Below are 20,096 nucleotides of genomic sequence, written 5' to 3'. Positions count from 1 at the left end.
ATTAAAATTAGATGGAGGTTTTCCCTGCTGATGGAGCCTGGCCAAGTGTGTCTTTTAGCCTGCAGCTTGACCAGATTGCTCATGAGTGGCAGACACAGTGGGCTGACTAATCCCTGCCTTCCTTTATAAGTCTTTTAGCACTGTCGCTCCTGCCATTCCCCTTTTTTTCCTCACCTCTTTCTGCTCTCCCTGCAAAGGAGAGAGCCTTCAAAATTGTTAAACAGCTCATGTGTCCTCTTTGTTCTGTGGCTTCCCTGCTAACTAAGATACACACAGGTCACATTCCATACAAATGTTGCTGTTACTCTCTTCCACTAGGGGCTCAAGATCTGGATCGCATTCGTTTGTCCACCTACCGAACAGCATGCAAGCTTAGATTTGTTCAGAAGAAATGCAACTGTAAGTATGCTTCTTTCATATACTATTGCTATTAGCTTTCCACTGCACTCCCCAGTCTGTCCTTCACATAAGTCACAAACTGGATCTCTTTGTTTCAAAGGACACTAATAAGAGTGTTGGGGCAGATTTTAGGTGTTAGCCTGTTTATGTAAGGAACTTGTCTCAAACATGCCAGTGATTTATAGTTACAGAAGGGTGGGTCATGATGCAAGCCACAGCTTTAATTAAGAAGTATTTTAACTACATTCACCAATTTTCTTGTAAAATAATACTCATGGGTTCTAGCAAGATCCTGCAAATTAGATGCTTTTATAGCAACTGCATGAGAAAAAATGGTGGTTCCAGTCCTCATCTATTTGGGGTGCAGCGAAGTAAATGCAGTGTCAGTCAGCCCCCTTTTTTCCAGAATGACGGCTAGAGACATCTCTTCTAAAAGGGTGAACCTGGTTGTAATCTCTGTATGTCTGTCTTCCTACATCTAGGCTTCATTCTTGAGGAGTTTCTCACTTTATTGATGACTATTAGCACAGTCATGTGTTGTGAAATTTAAAGGGAAAATACATATAAAATCTGCAATGGAGTATAGCCTTTCTTTTCCATCCAAAATAGCGTGCAAATACTATGGTGGGTTTTGGTTTGTGTGTTTTGCAGACCTTTTCACACCAAGTCAAATAAGAAATCCTAACCAGGGCAACTCTTGTCAGCAGTAGCAGTAGGAAGAGGACTAATGCAGAGAAAACAAGATTTTTTAGTCTCCATGTCTAGCATGACAGCCTGGCTACTCTTGTGCTACACACAGTAGTAAGTAGTTAAGAAATGCTCACTGCGGATGGAGATTAACTGCCCTGGAGAGAGTTCCTAGTTTTGGGGTTACATCTATCCGCATTATGGAAACGTTTATCTTATGCTTTCCAAACATACTGGAGGGGGCAAGTTGTGGTGGAAAAGACTCTGGAGAATATTTATTGGGTTATTAGCTATGCAGCTGGTCATTTGATCACTTCTGCAGCACATTTCTCATGGTTTTAAATGTGTTTAGCTGGACTATGAATTGAAAGATTAGTATCACATTATAAGCAGGCTGCCAGACACAAAACCCAGGAGGAGTTTAGCACCTGCCCAGCAGCTGGCTTTTGTCATTTAGGAGGAGATGCATTGAATGACACTATTGTGTTGCATTCAGTTGTTCTATTTTGTTAGAAATATATGTGTAAGAGGATGAAATTTTCACTTCATGGTAACAGGATACAATAGTCTGAGGTGAAAAAAGTCTCCAGTTAAGTTGACAGTGATAACAAAGTCACAGTAATTGCTTTGAAGTTGTGAATGCTCCATCCCTGTCAGTGTTCAAGGCCAGTGGGAGGTGTCCCTACCTTTGGCCTAGATGATTTTAAGGTCCTTTCCAACCCAAACCATTCTGATGAGTCTATGATAACTGTATACAAAACAAATAAAAAACCCTTGCAATAGGAGCATCTCTCCCAAGAGAAAAGGTTGAGAGAGTTCAGGTTGTTCAGCCTGGAGAAGAGAAGAGTTCGGGCAGACCTCATTGCGGCCTTTCAGTTCTTAAATGGGACCTATAAGAAATATCAGACCTCCAGCTCATGTCAGCTACTTTTTCTTTTCCCTGCAGAAATTGCCATTGTGCACCACCCAGTAGTAATTTCAGGAGAGAGAAAAAAAGGGAAATGGAGGAAGAAACCTTTCTGCTGCATCTGAGCTCTTTAATTTAGAGGAGAATTTATAAAGAAAAAGCTCAAAGGTAGTTCTGTTCCACTCCCGATGTATAGCACCTCCTGTCACTCAAGCCGTCCTTGTCTTCTTTCAGCTGTGCTCTCCTGTGTGTCCTGGCACACTGGCCCAGCCTAACTGGAAAAAAATTGCTTAGAAAGGGTGTATTTAAGGGGTTCTTTTAAAGAGCTAATTTAATAAATTGCAGGGAGCTGCTCTTGGCTACAGGCTGAAGGTAGGAAGATGGAAGCAGCTGCTCTGAGAGCCAGAAGTGGCTATTCCAAGAAAAACAGAGCATAGGTTTTATTAGCATCATCTTTTTTACCCGAAGGTGCCTATTACCATAGACAGTCATGGGATATCATTTAAAAGGCAGCTACGCTTATCGTAAACACGGCACTGTTTGTTTCTGCTGTCTTTAATGCAGACATAGGTTCATCTCCTGGCCTCCCTTTGTGAATTCTTCTCTCAGTACGAAAGGGATGTTTTGCTAAAACTGTCAGGAGCAGGCTGGATTTTACTGGTGAAGTAGGTGGTGTGCAATAGGTAAAAGTGCCTTCATATTCTAAGAGCCATTCTCTCTTGCAGCACTTCTCTGAAACTAGTTAAGCTGTCTGGCCAGAGATTATAGAGGAGGTGACAGTCTACCACCATTTACCAGAATATCGCTACACATGTTGCACTTTGGGTACTAACACTGTTGATCAAATTAATTGCTCCAGGGAATTATATCATTTTCAGAAGAGGAAGACTATTTTAAAGATTTTTAGCCAACAGTCTTTGAAATTGCAGATATATGTTTTCTGATAATTCTAGAAAACTTGTTAAAAGTATTTATTTTTAAAAATTTCTCCAAATATTTAAGCAAGAGGCAGCTTAAATAAAATAAAAGTGAGAAGAATCAGTATCAGTCATTGCAATTATTTCTCAAACAAGACAGAATTTAATCCAGTCCAACCTCATTCTTCAGAAAAGCAAGAAAATCTTCTTAAGAATTCAGAAAATTATAAGTAGATAAATTGGAAAAAGCTCCAACATTATCTATCAAAGAAAAATTCCTGCAAATTTAAGCTTTCTCCTTTGTCTATGTTAATGCTGCAAGTAAATATCAGTAACGCTTCCAAATTATTGTCGGCACACCTCTGAATCTAAGTGCCCAAACATGGGATGCAGTATGTGGCAAAAGCCCCAAAAGCAGGAGAGCCACAACATTGTATATTCGGAAATTCTAAAAGCTGAGCAGCTTTGTTATTTGACCATGAATATGAACTGATTTTAAGGTTCTCTGTTTCTGCTGGCAGTTTCTAAAATTGAAAGTAATGAAAAGACAAACTTTGTAGGTAATGATAAGTACCTTTGAGGATGTGGTGGGTAGAGAAAGAGATGATTGCAGGTTACTGGCTTCTTACCTTGCAGAACACCTGTAGCAATGGTCCTGTTGCAATAGCAGTAGTCTTCTCTTAGTTACAAATACCAACACAAGATCATAGAATCATAGAATCACAGAATGGTTTGGGTTGGAAGGGACCTTAAAGATCATCTAGTTCCAGCACACCTGCCATGGACACAGACACCTTCCACTAGACCAGGTTGCTCAAAATGTAGATACCTCTTCTGTAAAAAAAAAGAAAAACCAAATAAGCAAACAAAAAAGAAATACTAAAGAAGTCTTGAGAAGATCTTGACATTTGGGCATGAATAATTCCAAGTGAATGACTAGAGCCTTGGCCAGATGGACCCTGAAGAAAACACTGCTGATGATTACCTCATCTTCAGATTTCAGAATGTAAAGCAGGAGTATGTAAGCTGACTGTGGCTGCCCTGCTGGATCATAGTGGATACAGTTGAATATAGTGTAGGAAATAGCAGCACCCTAATCATTGGAGGTTAAATTTCATTATTTGAGATAATCAAAACAGATAGGAAGCAGGTGCAGAAAACTGATCAAACATGCTACATGTTTATTCCGGTCTGTACTGTACAGAGTGTACAGTGTGTATAGCTGACTTCTTCATCATCTAAATTTCCTGAATGTGATTTAAAAGTGGCCCTAAATGGTGCATACTGGAAGAATCAAGGAGGGAGGTGGAAAAACTACAGGTGAGCAACGTGAGCAACAGTGACAGAACTTGCAAACCCTCTAAACCAATGTAGCTCTGACAGAGTCAAACAGTAGGGTGCTGGCCTTCAACTCCAGCATATCAGAGTGAGTTCTGGAGCACCAAGTATACATTCTTACCATACAGAATCCCACTCAGCTGCTTGCCACTAGGAAAATGCCATCATGACAAGGCTGGTTTACAGCTGTTTATCCGTAGCATTCAGACACGGAAGTGTAAATAGGCTTTCCCCAAAAGAAGGCATGAAGGATCAATGACAGCAGTCAAACGTGTCTCTCAACATTCACCAGTATTCAGGAACCACCAAAAAGCACAATTTATACTTATCCCCAGTGATCATTGTGCAGTTGGTTTATTTTATTATTTCATTTTCAGTGAATTTGTTAAGAAGCTGAGATGAAATACATGTTCACATTCAGATTCCCTCTGGGCTATCTATGGTGGCAGCAGGAGTAGAACATAACAACATATCGTAATCAAAGCCATTATACCATTAAACATCACTCACTAGTACAGAACTGTACAGCTGGAAAACTACTGCTGTCCTTGATGAACTTTCCTGACTGTGTTGTGAAATTATTCTAGGACTCTGGCTGCAAAGGCAGATTTTTCTGATTTCCCTAGGTCAGAATAAATCATTGGCAGTTGAAAGCTTGGATCTAAAGCCATGCTGGTGACAGTAATGTGTAGCTTAATTAATGCAGAAAAAAAGGGAGCTTGTTTCTCTGGCAATTTAATCTCAACACCTTGGGGTTTCAGTGTCTTTGTTTCACCCTTCAGTATTCTTCTGTGTGGCTGGGGGGGTGGTGTTGTTTTAGGGGTTTTTTGTGCATTGTCTCATCCAAGTTTTAGTACAGCTGTTTCCACAAAGGCAGCTGCCATGACTGTGATGGGGACCTTGTGAATGTCTAAGGCAGTCTCCTCCACCTCCACCCTGCTCTTCCTCCTACCTCTCTGTGCTTAAATAGTCACAGCTGAGGCATGTAGGCATGTCAGCTTAATTTCTATACATGCTTTCGGGTGGCCCCTGAGCTCATCCGCCTTTTTACATTTGTTTTAAGTTAGAATAATTTCTCACCCTCTTGAAATATAAGAATTTCCCACTGAAAATGAATGACATGATACTGTAAACATATCATATTTAGATACTTTTCTTAAAGCTTTTTTCCGTCTGTGCTCTTATACCTCCTGTAATGGTGCAGCAAGCTGCTGAAACTGGTTTTGTTCTAGAAGCTGACAATTTGGGTATCAAATGTTATCAGCCTGTGTGAGCTCCTGGCCTCCATCAAGATAGCAAGCACTTTTTTAAAACTTGTTTGATTAGACCTAAATAAAATTACCAAGGTTTGGGTTTGGGTTTAGTTTTTCTTGTATACTGCGCTGGCACTTCAAGTATCTTTTTATCCCATCTCATTCAACATGCTATTCACCGCAAAATGAAAAGACACAGTATCTGGTACTTGGAGTAAAAGGAAAGGATGTGAAGGTCTTGATTCCACACTGGAAATGGTGCCGTGACCTTTATGTCCGGGTTCAGCTTTCTCTTCTGCATGACAAAATCTGCACTGATCCTTCATACCCAAAAAAGTTCCCTAAACCCAAAGCTGGAGGCTGTTCAGAAGTGTGCCGGTCTGTCCTGTTGATGCTTAACCACCAAATCTTTCATCTTTATGTTAGTTGATTTAGGAAGTGACAGCTGCTTGTCTTTACTTGAGCAAGACCTCTTGCCACCGTAAGATAAAGGCATTCTTTCTCCGAGTCAGTGAGTATTTATTTTCTTTCAAGTGACAGAGTGCACAAGAAATGCTCAGTGGTGAAATCCTCAGTGTGCAAGTATCCCATGAAGATCCTTGTTATGGCAGGAGGCATTCATTATCAATACTCTGCTGTTTACTTCTCAAGGACTGTATAGCCTGTGCAGTTTTGTGTTTGTCCCTCCTTTTTTTCTCAGGGTGGCCATCAGAAACAGAGTCACCAAATTATCGTGATCACAGAATTGTTTAGATTAAACAGTGTAATCCTTCATCACTGTAGGTTCCCATGGTTGGTGCTGTGTTCTTGTTGGTTTTTATCGTGTTTTTAATTCTAACTTGGAAGCAATAAAGCACAAGATACATTCAAGCAGGGTCACAGAGCAGTCAAACTGAATGACAAGCAATGTTGCCTACTGGAGATGTGCAAAAGGTTTGCTTGGCTGCAATTTGAAACAATCTGCCTCTTGAATTCGTGATCATGGCATTCTCATTCTTCTAAACCTTCAGTGATCAGTCTCCTATGAGATTTGATTTGCCTAAAAATTCCTACAGTTTGGGAAAAAAAACAAACACCAGTTTGAATTATTTTTATCCTTCTCTGTTGACTGTCTTGTTTATTCTGTTATCTGCTTATTATTACTACATAGACATAGAGGCTGGAAATATTAGTTGTGTTCTTTGTTTTCTATTTTAACGGAAGCTGAGTCTTACAGTTCACTTACAGCAAATTACATTATTCACATGGCTCAAAGAGATACAGCTTTAAAAAAACAGAAAAGCACTGTGTATTACAAGAGTCGGGATACCATTGTGTAAGTTACTAATTCTGGTATCCTGCAGTACTTGAATAATGGAAAGAAAGATGAGTTAATGATTTAAAAAACTTTTTTGTTCCTTTGTCTTTACCAGAGACTTTAAAGACTAAATGCTTCTGGAACTGCTAGTACTGTTCCATATGGGTTTCCAGGCAACTATGGGGAAAGGATGCATATATTATACATTCTGCATCAATTATTTAATCAAAAGTTCAAAAGGGCTTGATTTAGCATATTCCCTGCAGACAAATCCTTCATAAGGATTTTAGTCTGTAAGTGTTCACTCACAGCACAATATCCTGAAAATAGGTTCTGATTTTCTTTTCCTTTTAACTGTAAAAGTTTATTAATGTACTTGACAGATCATAATGACTGTTAGAGAGCTGACATGTAACCTGTATATTTGGCATGTTCATTGAGGGACTGATCTTCAGCCTCTTCTTCAGTGTTGGCACCAAGTGTTACTATTATTATGTAAAAGAGTTATGTTATCACAGATGTCTCTGAGTACTTGCTCTTAAAGGCTACCTCTGCAATTCTGTCCTGTCAAGATTGATAGAACTATCAGCGGGTATTTGCAATTCATTTTAATGTCAAAAAGGGTGAACCAAGCAAGGATATATATCTTAAACTCTCACATTTTCTTTTGCTTAGAGATTGAATTTTCAAACATAGCCATGATTCCAAGTGACTCCTGTTAAAAACTGAATTGCAGAAGATTGTCAGCTACTGTTATTCTGTCCTTTATAGGGGAAAATGGTTCCCTTTGAGTCAGAAGTTGACAGACACATAGAGTAGGCCATGTCCCAAGTATACTCACATGCTGCCCTCTGCTATGCTGGTGGCTCAGCCCTGCCTTGTTGCAGACAGCTTTTGTAATTGGCTCATAGCTGAAAACCTCTTCTTAGTGACTTCCTGAACTCAGTGAAAACTGCCATTTAGTGTGCTATTTCTGATGGCTTTCCTGATGCAGGTTTTAGGTTGGACAGTCTGTTCAGTTCCCCTCTGATGTCTCTGAACATCTGCTAGAAGTAACAGGCATCAGTCACCTTTGTCTGCCAGGCTGTGGATTAGTTACCCAAAACTAGAAAGTTTCTGCACCTTATTTCATATTGGTGCTCCTAATCAACAATTCAAACAGAAGAAAATTAGCTATTATTATTCGCTTAGGACTTTTCTAGACAGACTAAAACTTGCAAAATATATGCAGACATACAATGTCACGGAAACAAACCTGATCTTGTGGCAATCACTGTACCTTCTGAGGGATGCTGCTTCTTCATGCGAGAGTTTTTCTTCTTTCACCCTCTAGTTTTTACCCTCAGACTGTACTGTGTATTAAAGTCTTCATAATTTCCTTGTCCCTTTTTCATGTCATTATCTGTGGTGTTTGCTTTATCTCTGACTTCTCTGCAGACTTCATTCTCTTGGCAGTTCCTTCTCTTTCCTGTTATTCTCTTAGCTCCAAGCACCTTCATGCAAACACTATCTTACATACGAGTCTTTGTTCCCCTCCCCTGGGCTGTTCTGGTCTGTCGTGTTTGGATATTTTGCTGGGCCTATCCTGATTTCATGTGAGTGCCACTGTAATGTGGTAGAGTGCATTAAGCACTGTGACTTAACACCTGTTGCATGTTGGTCATTCTCTTAGGGTTTTGCTGTATGACAACATATTTATGTGAAAAAGGGAAAAAAAAACATAGGAAGTAAAACCTTGAAGTAGCAGTAACTTTGATGATCATGCTTTGTCCTTAGGGAGCTTCAGTCCATCATCTTGAATCAGCTCTGCCTCTCTATTCTATACTCAAAGCAGTAGGTCTTGATGAGTCATACATGAGCTCAGTCCAAACATGTTTTCTGTGAAACAAAGGACAGTTTTGTATGCCCTTACAGCGGACATAAAAACTGTCCTGAGAAGGTAAGCTGCAGCATTGTGCACTATCTCTGTGTTACAGTATTACATTCAAAAAGTTCTTCTCTATTGCATCTGCTGAGTTGGGTGTTTTGCTGGTTTTTTTTTCCCCTGTCCTTGTTTTTACATTGTCATTCAGCTTTGGAGAGTAAGTAGGGACTACACAGCTCTCCTGCACCTTAACCACACAGTCTGCACCATCTTGCTGTCTGAACAGTGACTCTGTCACAGTCTCACATAGACAGTTTGATCTGTCTCCAGCCCTTCCTCATTCCCTTTCAGCCTCTGTCTCCAGTAATTTTCGCAAGTTGACTTGCTGTGAAGCCAGCAGGGACACTGGCTGTCTCTGGTGAATGCTCTTCAGCAATAATGGGCTTCTTCAGGATGAAGATGGCAAATAGTCCACAGAAGCAAAGTCAGAGTGTGGGACCTGACATTGTTTTTGCTATAACTCTTTCCTTCTGTAACTCCCAGAGGATGGGTTTTATCATGTTCATTTGTTTTCAGAGTTACATCAAAAGTCAGTTTGTGTACCTGTAACAAAAGAGAAGCTTTAGCTTAACCAATATCTCTTATTTTTATCCACCAGCTGCACCTTGTATGATTTTCTGTAAGTCTTGGTGAGATTTCATAAAGCGTATATCTGGTATGCTAGGACAAATTGTGAGAACAGAAGATGTTTGCCATAAAAATAATTTCCTGCTTTTATCAGTGTGAAGAGACTGCACAATATAATGTCCTCAGTGTGCATTGTTACGAATACAGTTCTGGGAGTCAACACAATGAACATTCAGCTTCCTGGCATTAATGTTTGTGATATACAGTGGCTTTACAGAGGCAGTTTTCTTTGTGCTGAACCAAGGCATTCCTAGCCTGAATTCAGACTGAATTATGTCTGTGATATTGTTATTGGCAGCAATGGATTTCTAACAGGGTATTTGCAAGCGGTCTTTGGCCCTTTACTGAGAGAAGTGTGGGCTAATTCCTGGAGAAGTTCTGTGTATGCTCAGCCTTTTCTTGAGTCCATGTGGATGGATAGATGGATGTCTCCTTTCCTGACAGAAAGCAAAGTGAAAGTAACTCTGTTGAACTCGCTGGCATTACTGTGACATGAAGGAAGGAATGAATCAGTTGTATTAGTTCAGTGTATATTGTTTGAGGAGATCGAACTCAATTTCTGTTAAATGAAGCTGATGCCAGTATCATACTGCATCTCTTGTAAAGGTGATGATCTTCTTCCAGTCTAATTTTCCACATTTCATTCATCTATATTTTGCCTTGAAACTCTTTACTATGTGTGGGATTTGCAGGCTATCTTAAGGATTGCATGTGTAAAATAAGGTACAACAGATAAGTGGCCATGTACTTTGAGACTCTTACTCCATCTAGGGGCCCTGACAACATCATTAAAAAGCTTGTAGCACACAGGAGAAAGGATAGATGTGTTGGACTTCACCTAAGTCCCACTTATCTGTCATTTCACATCCTGCAGTCTTGTTTCCTTTTTTATTATTGCTGATTTTCAAGCTGTGTTTGTATCAGCTGGAGCTTTTCTCCTTTCCTTGGCCTGTTCCTCATTCCTATATCTTTAAGAGATGCGAAGTTTTAGTGCATGATAGTGCAAATTGCTGTGGTGGAGCCACTGCAGTTGCCTCCTGCTGTGGGAGTCCTGGTGACTGAATGAGTAAGTGGGGGACTGGGACATGGAGCGGCTCCTGCAGAAGACATTGCTTTGAATGTGAGTAATGGCAGGAGGGCAAACGTGGAAAGATTGTGTGAGCATAAAGCCTGAGTTCAGTCAGATACCCTGCTCATTGCACAAGAGTTGGACTAGATGACCTTTGAAGGTCCCTTCCAACCCAAGCTATCCTGTGATTCTGTGATTCTCTACAGCTTCTCTGAATCTTCTCTATTGTCTACTCAAATCAATTTGATAACACTAAAAGTGGATCTTCCAGATACCAGGATCCATCTCTCCCTGTCTCAGATCCCAAAAGATTTTTCGGCAAATGAATCTTGTTGTTTTCAAGTGCTGTATGTGTTGAAGTACTTATGAAATCTTGAACCTATGGCAATAATTAGCACCTTTATTAAGCAAAAGGTTGAATAAGACTAGAGTCTGAACTGCCCTTACGACTTTAGGCGTAAGAAGCTTTTTTACCAAATTCCTCTGTGTCACATGAATGTACTACTTCACAGCAATGCTCTTGCTCTCAGCAGCAGAGGTTGATACTGGGATTTTGTCCCACAGACCTCTGGATTGACCCAAACTCTTTGTCAGAGAGAAGCATATGCCCTCACTCCTCAGTATGTCTGTTGTCGCCTGGGGGTGAAAAATGCAGTTCTGGAATCAGGCAGTTTACTCAGGCATTAAGTTCAGCTTCAGGATTTCTCTATTTTTAATAGACAAAAACATTATGGGCCAAATTCAGTCCACATTATGTAGGAAATTATTTAAATTAATAGAATCAGGATCAGCTTATTATGTATATATGTAAAGTATTACGTCTTTTCTATTCAAAGAAATACACAGTCTGTGTTTCATTAGCATTCTGTACCTTGTGTTGCTGTTTACAGGCCTGCCAGCCCTAACTGATTTCAAAAAAAAAGTACAGAAGACAAAATAACCGTGGATCAGACTCTGAAAACCAGGAGATGAGCCAAGGAGGGCTTTTGTCCTCGAGCAGTTCTAAATGTATAATAGCTGCTCGTTCTTTTTCATTGACCTTTGTGATATGACTGAACCGTAAAGGTTGACAATGTAATCTCAACTTGTTTTCTATAGCCATGAGGGAAGAAATTGTTAGAAAGAACTGTTAAATTGTGTATTCTCTTGTCATTGCAAGCTATTTTTTAAAGAAAACAGCAGTTAGTATGAGATTTAGGGTAATGCCTGTATCCTTAGAGCTGGTAACAGATACTGCTTCAATATTAATGGCAATATAAATAACCCAATTTGTTAACATTTACTTTCACTTTACACTTGCATTTTGCTGGTAACAGTGCCAAAGCAAGCTGTAGTCTCTCCTGTGGCATGGGGAGTTTTTTAGAGGGGATAGAAAGAGCTGGCAGCAGTTGTATCAAAAGGGAAAAAAATGAAGTTATTTAAGAGGGAAAGATGTAGTGTTAGTTAAACTTGGTGTTTGAAGAAACATACTTCTGGAGGAGATTTTATCACTGAAATAAGGACATCCAACAGGAAGACATTCTGCCCTTTGCAGCTCATGGGTTTGGCATCTTTTGCTTATTACGTATGATTGCCTGTATAGGGCATCCACACTGCCAAATCTCCAAGCACATAGTCTTGATTCAACTAAATACGCATCCAGGGCCATTTTCTAGGGATGCACAGCCTTTGATTTGTGTTGGCTGTCTTGACATACTGCCAGCAGAGAGTTAAAATCTTACGGCAAACGTGTGCTGTTACTTGCTAAAAGATACCCAGTAGTGCCATCCTGTGGTCAGGACTGTGGCTACCAGAAAGCTTATGCATTGTGTCTTCTAAAAGCTGGTTTGTCTTGGGTCCTTTCACACACAATGAGTTGTCCCAGATTCTAGAATTACAATTTTCTTCTCTTATGTTCAGTCATTTATGAGCTTCTAGTTTAATTTCCTAACTAGGAGGGCTGGGACATGGCTTTTTCTTTTCTCTAGAAACATTTTTGAAAGTTTCCTTAATAAAGTTTCTATCTATTAAGTTTCTTTTGAAAATCAAATTCAGACACAGTGTCACCCAGCATCGAGGGTGGTTTTTGCCACCTTTTGGGAGTGCAGAAGCTTTTTCCTCACGCATGAGATTTGCCATAATACAGTTCAGAAGAGTTATATTTCATTAAAAATTTGAAATGTTGTAATTTCACTAATTGAAATATAAACTGAGATGTAAGGCAATTTGACCTTATTTTATAAAAGAAATGAGAAAGCTTTTGTGTATCATACATATTTACTGACCAAGTTTTGTTACTTCATGTCCCCATTAATTCTTTGGCTAATTTAAAGCTGACACTTGCAAATCCTATTTGACTATTAAGATAGACTGAGGCTTGATCACACAATGCCTCAAATAAAGCGTTTCTCATTAAAATAATATTATGATGGGATAGCAAGAATAATAGAGATACATAATCTAGGAATACCATTGTCTTTTGGGGAGTGAGATTTATCAAGTTTGTGGCTGTGCCAGCCAGGGCTGCTATTTACACATTGGTCTTTAATTCACAAATACATTTAACTCTTAAACCAAGAAAATTGTGTATAATCAATTAATTTAAGCTATGTGACTTATTAGCAGCAGTGCAGAGTTTTAGTTGAGTGGTCTTTCCTGGCTGTTATCAAAATACTAAGATGCTTAGAATTAGATTTTTTAAATCATTTTATTTTATATATGTCATACTTAATTCAAAGTGCTTTTAAAAGAGGAAACACTTCCTCAGCATCTGGGTGACAAGTAGCTGGCAACGGTTTCCCAGCCCAGCACTCAGGGTGCATTGCCCACTGTTCCCATTTGCAGAATTGACTGTCATTAGTGCCACTCCTTGGGGAGACTGATGGCCTCTTCTGCCACCCACAGAGAGCCCTTCAGGCTGTAGTTATATATAGGTGAGACAAAATAGGCTGGAATTGAGAGCAGGGGGAGAAGGAGCTTGTATTATAAATTAAATTAATATGAAGGAGAATTTTACTGGAGATCTTTACATACTCTTACACCTTGGTGGACTTGTCATGTACCGTGTTAAAAGTAAAGAGACCCCATTTTGGTGCATTGTTAGCCTAATGGATATTCCTTGCTAGTAGCACTTGGCCAATTTGGCAGACACTTCCAAAATTTGTTTAATGTGCTGTAGAATCTCGGAAGGCTTTAGAATAACTAATTTTTCTTTCTGGGCAGAACAGTAAGTGGGGATACAAGGATGCAAGCCCAGGTATGTGGACAGGAGAACCTTTAAAACAGTGTTTCAGTTGTACACATCATGTCCTTCAGATTTTCAGACACCCAGTAGCCAGGTTTGGCAGCCATTCAGAAATGTCTTCTGTGGCCAGCACATGCACACAGAACCCAGCTCCTAATGGCTAGTGCATCACTTGTCCAGTGTCATACCACATGGAGATGTGATCTGTGTTGATTCAGTGAGTCCAGACTTAACTCCGCATGCACAGTAGTTTAAAAGAAAGATGTTTTTATTGGCTGGTCTGAATATTTACTTATTTAACCAGGCAGTCCTCCTCACTCTGGGTCTACACCATTGGGGTGGCCAAGTGGATAGCCTTACTCCAGCTTCCTGCTGGGCTGGTATGTACCACACACCTGCACATTCTCACAGCACAGGCAAAGAGGTAAACAGGAGGAATGCATGCAGCTAACAGGCGTCATGGATGGAGTGACACACTGTCCCGGGTTCAGCAGTAGCAGTCATTTTTCTCCTTCTTAGTAGCTGGTGCAGTGCTGTGTTTTTGACTTTCAGCCTAGGAACAGCACTGATAACACCAATGTTTTTAGTTGTTGCTCTGTAATGTTTGCTCTGACCAAGGACTTTCTGAGTCTCATGCTCTGCCAGGGAGGAGTGGAACCCGTGAGGAAGCAGAAACAGGACACCTGACCCAAACTAGCCAAAGAGGTATTCCATACCACCGCACGTCATGCCCAGTATATAAACTGGGGGCAGTTACCCGGAAGGGCTAGATCACTGCTTGGGCTGGGTATCAGTCGGTGGGTGGTGAGCGGTTGTATTCTCTCCCCTTGTTATTTCCCTTATCATTATCATTATTGGTGGTAGCAGTAGTGATTTGTGTTATACCTTAGTTACTGGACTGTTCTTATCTCAACCCATGGGAGTTACATTCTTTTGATTCTCCTCCCCATACCTCCGGGAGCGGGGGGAGGAAGTGGGGGAGTGAGCGAGCAGCTGCGTGGTTCTAGGTTGCCGGCTGGGCTTAAACCACACCACACACTTCATTCATAGGAGAGAAGTAGTAAAATGGTTATTGACATAAAGCAGTGATTAGTAGTTTGATAGTAAATGCAGCAGTGGTTTAACAACATTCGATGGTCAGGTACACTTGATTATTTGCTGCATAGAGGACTGGGTGAGACAAAACTGTCAGGGAGACCTTCCCGTTGAGGCAGGAGGTTTAAAAAGGACCCCCTTGCATCCTAAACTCCTTCTCAGAGGAGAGTTTAGGTGCAGGTGAATCCAGACCTAGTCCCAGACTTGGTCAGCGGTTTATGTGCACAATCAACCCTTTATATCACTTAGCTAAGATTTCGCAGTGTAGCATGCTATTAATCACTTACCAAGAATCTGTTGGAGCAAAGAATCTCTGAACCTCAAGGAGTAACCTTTAGAGGCATCCCTACTCACAGGGACATGCTGGCATGCAGCCTGCTGGCATGCAGGAGACCTCAATGGGACCTGGGCTGTCCGCTATTTATAGAGTGAGATATTGACTCATACTCATGTTTGCATACCAAGCACAGAAGTTAGTTTCTTCCAAACTTGGCTTGAGTTGGACCTCGACCAGCACTTTGCGGGCGGGGACCACATGTTGCTCTTGGCCATTGTGTTGTTACCTATGTCTATCAAATCCACTTTGAGTTAGATGCAGCCATCACAGCTAGACATACCCATTACCACTGCCACTGGTCGTTATCACTTGAGCATAATTACAGGAAGTAAAAGTCTGGTTGCAGGGAGAGCACATCATCACAATATGGGACTAACTGAAACCATGGCTCCCTCTGAGATCTGTTGGCATTCAAGGGAAAGCTTGAGGTTATGTCTGAGTACACAGAGTGTCACGAAGGCCCCTCTGTGCAGCTCACACAAAACCTTTTGAGGGTGTGGAGGACTCCTTCCCAAGCATTCATGAGACCTCAGGGCAGGCTCTGGGTTGCTTTTTAACTTACTGTGTGTCAGAAAAAGGGCTTGGAGCACAGTTTACTTTAGCAGTGGCTTTAGAGAAAAATCAATGTGGCAACACTGATTCCTCTCTTGTAAGAGTTATTATATGGTTTTGCAGTGTAAGTTCATGATTAGACAAGTACATCACAGAATCACAATCTCAGAGGTTAGTGGGGATCTCTGGAGAGAGAACAGATTGCTCAGGGCTGTGTCCAGTTTGGGTTTGAGTGTCTTCAAGGATGGAGACTCCACAGCCTCTGGGTAACCTGTCACAATGTTTGACAGCCCTACAGGGGATATTTTTTTGCTTGTATTTAAATGCTTTCCTGTAGTTTAATTTGTGTCCATTTCCTTCTGTCTTTTCTTTTTGTCCTTTCCCTGAGAATAGCCTGGCACTGCAAGTCTTTACTGTCTTGCATCAAATGTTTCTACACCCTTACAAAGTCCTCCTCAGCCTTCCCTCCTGTAGACCGAACAGTCCTAGCTCTCTCAGCCTCTCCCCATGTGACAGTTGCTTCTGTCCCTCCATCATCTTTGTGGCCCTTTGCAGGACTTTGCACCCAGAGGTCCAGATGTGTCACCAGTGCTGAGTAGATATGTAGGATCACCTCCCTCCATCTCCTGGCAATGCACTGTCCAGCGTAGCCCAGGAGGATGTTGGCTGCCTTTGCTGGTTGGCACCTAGCCTGTACTGGTACATGGGGTTATTCCTTTCCATGTTCAGGACTTTATTATTTCCATTTGTTGCACTTCACGCAGTTCCTGCTTATGTCTTGTTCCAGCCTGCTGCGGTCAGTCGCTCTGAATGGCAGACCAGTACTCTGGTGTATCAGGCACCCTCCCCAGTTTTGTATCACCTGCAGACTTGCTGAGGGTACACCCTGTCCCATCATCCAGGTCATTGATGAAGGTGTTAAATGGTTAAGGCCCCAGTATGAAGCCTGGGGCTATACCACTAGTGACGGGCTTCCAACTGCATTTGATGCCGCTGATCACAAGATTTTTATCTTATCTATCTGTTCAGCCAGTTTTCAGTCCAGCTCACTGTCTGCTTATGCAGCCCATACTTACTAGTTTGCCAGTGAGGATATTGGTGGACACAGTGTTGAAAGCCTTGCTAAAGTCAGAATAAAGAACATCCTCAATTGTCCCTTGTGCCCCCTTTCCCCTCACTGTGAAAGGCAAAGAGGTTGGTCAAGCATGATTCTTCTGTCATAAATCCATGCTGCTACCAGTCACTTTCTTGTCCTTAATGTGCTTGGAAATGTCAAGTCCTTTCCAGAGACTGAGGTGAGGTTTTACCTCGCCTTCTTCTTGCTCTTCTTGGAAATAAAAGCAATAGTGGCTTTCTCAGAGCCCTCAAGAACCTCACCCAGTTGCCACAACCTTTCAAAGACAATTGAGTGGCCTTGCGTTGCCATCAGCTGTCCCCCTCAGCACTTGGGGGTGTATTTCCCATTGGGTCCTATGGATTTGATTATGCCAGTCTGCTTCAACATCATCTAACTAGATTTTCTACTGAGGTTGTCTCCCTTGCCCCAGACTGTCCAACTTGTTGCAGGGGCCTTCATCCTGAAGACAAAGCTTACCAAATTCAATTCCAGGTAGACAGTCTTTGACAAGACTAATCTTTGCAAAGAAGTAAATGTTGTTTGTAGTTACTCTTGGTTGTCAATGTGTCATCCTCTTACAACGTCTCATACTATAGTATAGGTCTGATACACATGTTTTTAAAAATCAAAGCATTTTGGAATCAGAATAGCATGGCAGTAAATATTCTGAATAATTTGTTATTTTCTTCTTTAAGCGTACAGTATTTACTCACCAATCACTGCCTCTACAAAACCTAGATATCAAGTGAAATAGCAAGAAGATGCAATGAAATACATTTTGACATTAACACATTCAAATATGTGCCGACAAGCTGGAAGTTCATCAGTCTTGCTTTTGGAAAACACTGGCAAGCACACCAAAAGCTGTTGATGGCCTGCAGAGCATTCAGAAGTGCCCCAAAGGATACAAAGCTCATTGGACTGGCTGCCTAGTGGGTGCCCAGCTATGCACTGGACTGTATGAATTCTGGCAGCAGGCGTCAGCAAGGGAGGTATATGAGGAGCCTGAGAGACGTGAGAGGAGGAATAGGAACATACAGGATATTTCCAGGTACAGACTGAGATATTTGGGCAATGAGTAGCCTGGGCATGCCAGGCCATGTAGGGTGACAGCTGTCGCCACATTTACCTAGCCAAAAAGCTGGTACCTCATTTTAGCCCTGAGAAGAAGCAACACCTTGGTACATTTTCTTTTTCATGTGATTTGGCAGCCAGACAGTGTACAAAACTGTCATCACAGCTGGCACATTGATCTGCAGAGGAGTGGGAGGTGTAGATTAAGCTTTTGGTGATCATGCTACAGCTGACTGATTTGAGGGGCAGCTTGGCCACAAACAGGCATAGTTTAGAGGGAAAACCCGCCTCGTTCAGTCCTCTGTTACCTGCCCTGCAGCAGGAAAGAGGGAGCCAAACAGAAAGCATGAGTAACTTCCCAGGTCTTCATAGCAATGATGATGACAAATGGCTCCAATACACTGATTTGTGATGGGTTCATAGATTCTAATCAAAAAAAGAAGAATTGTGTAACATGCTTTGTATTTTTAGGATTATTGAACAAGGAAGCATAAATCTTTCCCTTTTTATGAAATCCACCTGAAATACCTGAGATACAGTTAAGTGCAATTTGTTTCAATTTACAGTACTAGTATGTTTAAAGTCAAGAATGCTTCTAAGAGCTTTGCTGGACTAAACTCTTAATGAAATGTACACTAAAATTTTGGAAATAATTTAAAACTTAAATTAAAACTTTTTTTAAAAGCTTTTTCCTGTATTTACCAACAAAGGAAAATCTATGAAAGAAGAATTCTGTCCTATCAACTGGGCATGTTTAACCTAGATTTAGTTAGACCTAGTGTATGTTAAGTAAATTTGAATTGATTATTAAAGACCTAATTTAGTCAATTCCCTTGTTTGATTAAATGTAATCTGCTCTTCCATGTTCATTTAGTAATAATGGAATGATAACACTGTAAAGTTAATGATTCAGGTGGAATACAAAAAAATGCAGTAGAACAGATGAGGAATTTTTGCATGGAAGAAAGCTTAAGCACACACACTGGGTTTAATTATTTAATTACTTTTTTTTACTAGTTAGAATATATATTTCCACTACAGTTTTCTCTTTTGTGCTTGCTTAGGGCAACATCATTTCTTGACAAGTGATGTTTGAAGTAATCTGCCCCCTTTGAGATTAGTGATATATCCAAGATTATCTTTATCTCACAGCCTTCCCATCATTCTAATCAAACTGAATGATGGAAAGACGACTTCATTTTTCACTGCATAAATAAATTTTAATTTCTTTGCCTTGAGCTGAAAAAGAAAAACTGTAGACCATCTCTTCTCTCATGTTTTAGCTATTAAGATACTGTTATCTACCAAACAGAAAATTACTAGTTGCAAGTTGCTTTCTTGCTAATGAAGACTAAAAAATGCTTGAAGAAAAGAGAGGGGATCGGGATCAATAAAATGGCCGTATGTATTTATAGTAAGCAACATAATTTTGTCCTAAATTCTGCACTTTCCAGATGTAACCAGAGTACACCTCTTCCACAAATTAACCTGTTGATGGATTTGTAGGTGGTGGAATTCTGCACCCTAACTGCTAAGTAGTCTTTCATCACCAAAGTAGTGAAATGCAATAGGAAAAGATATTCTGAACACAAGTGAAGGCAGAAGGGCAGGATATAAACTTCAAGAGTGTCTAAAAACTTTTTTAGTGTGAGGAGAATATGAAACTCCTTTCAAACTGAGCCAACCATCTTTCATTCACCCTTACATCCTGCAGAGAGAGACTGATCAGTTACAATGTGCTGGCAACAGGCACTCTCCAAATGTTGTTTTAACAGCCAAAGGAGTCCACCGAAGGAAATAACATTTGTTATTTGGCGTATATTTTCATGCATCGGTCTTAATTCTCTGCAGTTCAGCCAGGGTCTCTTCAAAGTGTACATTTTCGGGTAAAAATTGCTATGGAGTGAATAGCAGCCATCTGTAATGCTGCTCATCTGCATTGTCCCACTTATACCCGGATACTGAACTTTGTTTATGTTCGCTAATCACTGTCTGTCTGTTACAGAACGTGTTCACATATGAAACCCTCTGTGACAGTCTTTAAATATTACTGAATCTCATAGAAGTTAAATTAGCAGTCAGTGTTTGCCATAGACGATCTAATAATGCAGATGTTAGCTGTGACTTTAGAAATCACTTAACAAAACCTAAAGGGAAATACATAGTTTAGCAATTGCTTTTGGAAGTCATCTACGAATTTTTTTGAACATCAGGCAAATGAGGAAGATCTTCTATAGATGGATAGCTGTGCTGGTAGCAGGGTGTAAGGCTTTTCTGTAA

The 20,096-nt window shown here is 40.6% G+C and overlaps 1 protein-coding gene across 28 annotated transcripts in view; it reads left to right on the top strand.

Moving 5' to 3' along the window:
• The window catches only part of DTNA (dystrobrevin alpha), a 233,011-nt gene that overhangs the window by 135,410 nt on the left and 77,505 nt on the right, over nucleotides 1-20,096 (top strand). For all 28 annotated transcript variants that reach the window (XM_062633464.1, XM_062633460.1, XM_062633446.1 and 25 more), the window contains one exon: nucleotides 319-399. In XM_062633464.1, the coding sequence (XP_062489448.1) occupies nucleotides 319-399 (81 nt within the window). The remainder of the gene's footprint in view (nucleotides 1-318; nucleotides 400-20,096) is intronic.

The sequence above is a fragment of the Pezoporus occidentalis genome, unplaced genomic scaffold (assembly GCF_034315485.1).
Source record: "Pezoporus occidentalis ecotype Australia unplaced genomic scaffold, CSIRO_AGI_Poc_V1 ctg4, whole genome shotgun sequence".
Taxonomy (NCBI): Eukaryota; Metazoa; Chordata; class Aves; order Psittaciformes; family Psittacidae; genus Pezoporus; species Pezoporus occidentalis.
Note: the sequence above shows the minus strand (reverse complement) of the source record. Positions and strands in the feature narration are given on the sequence as shown.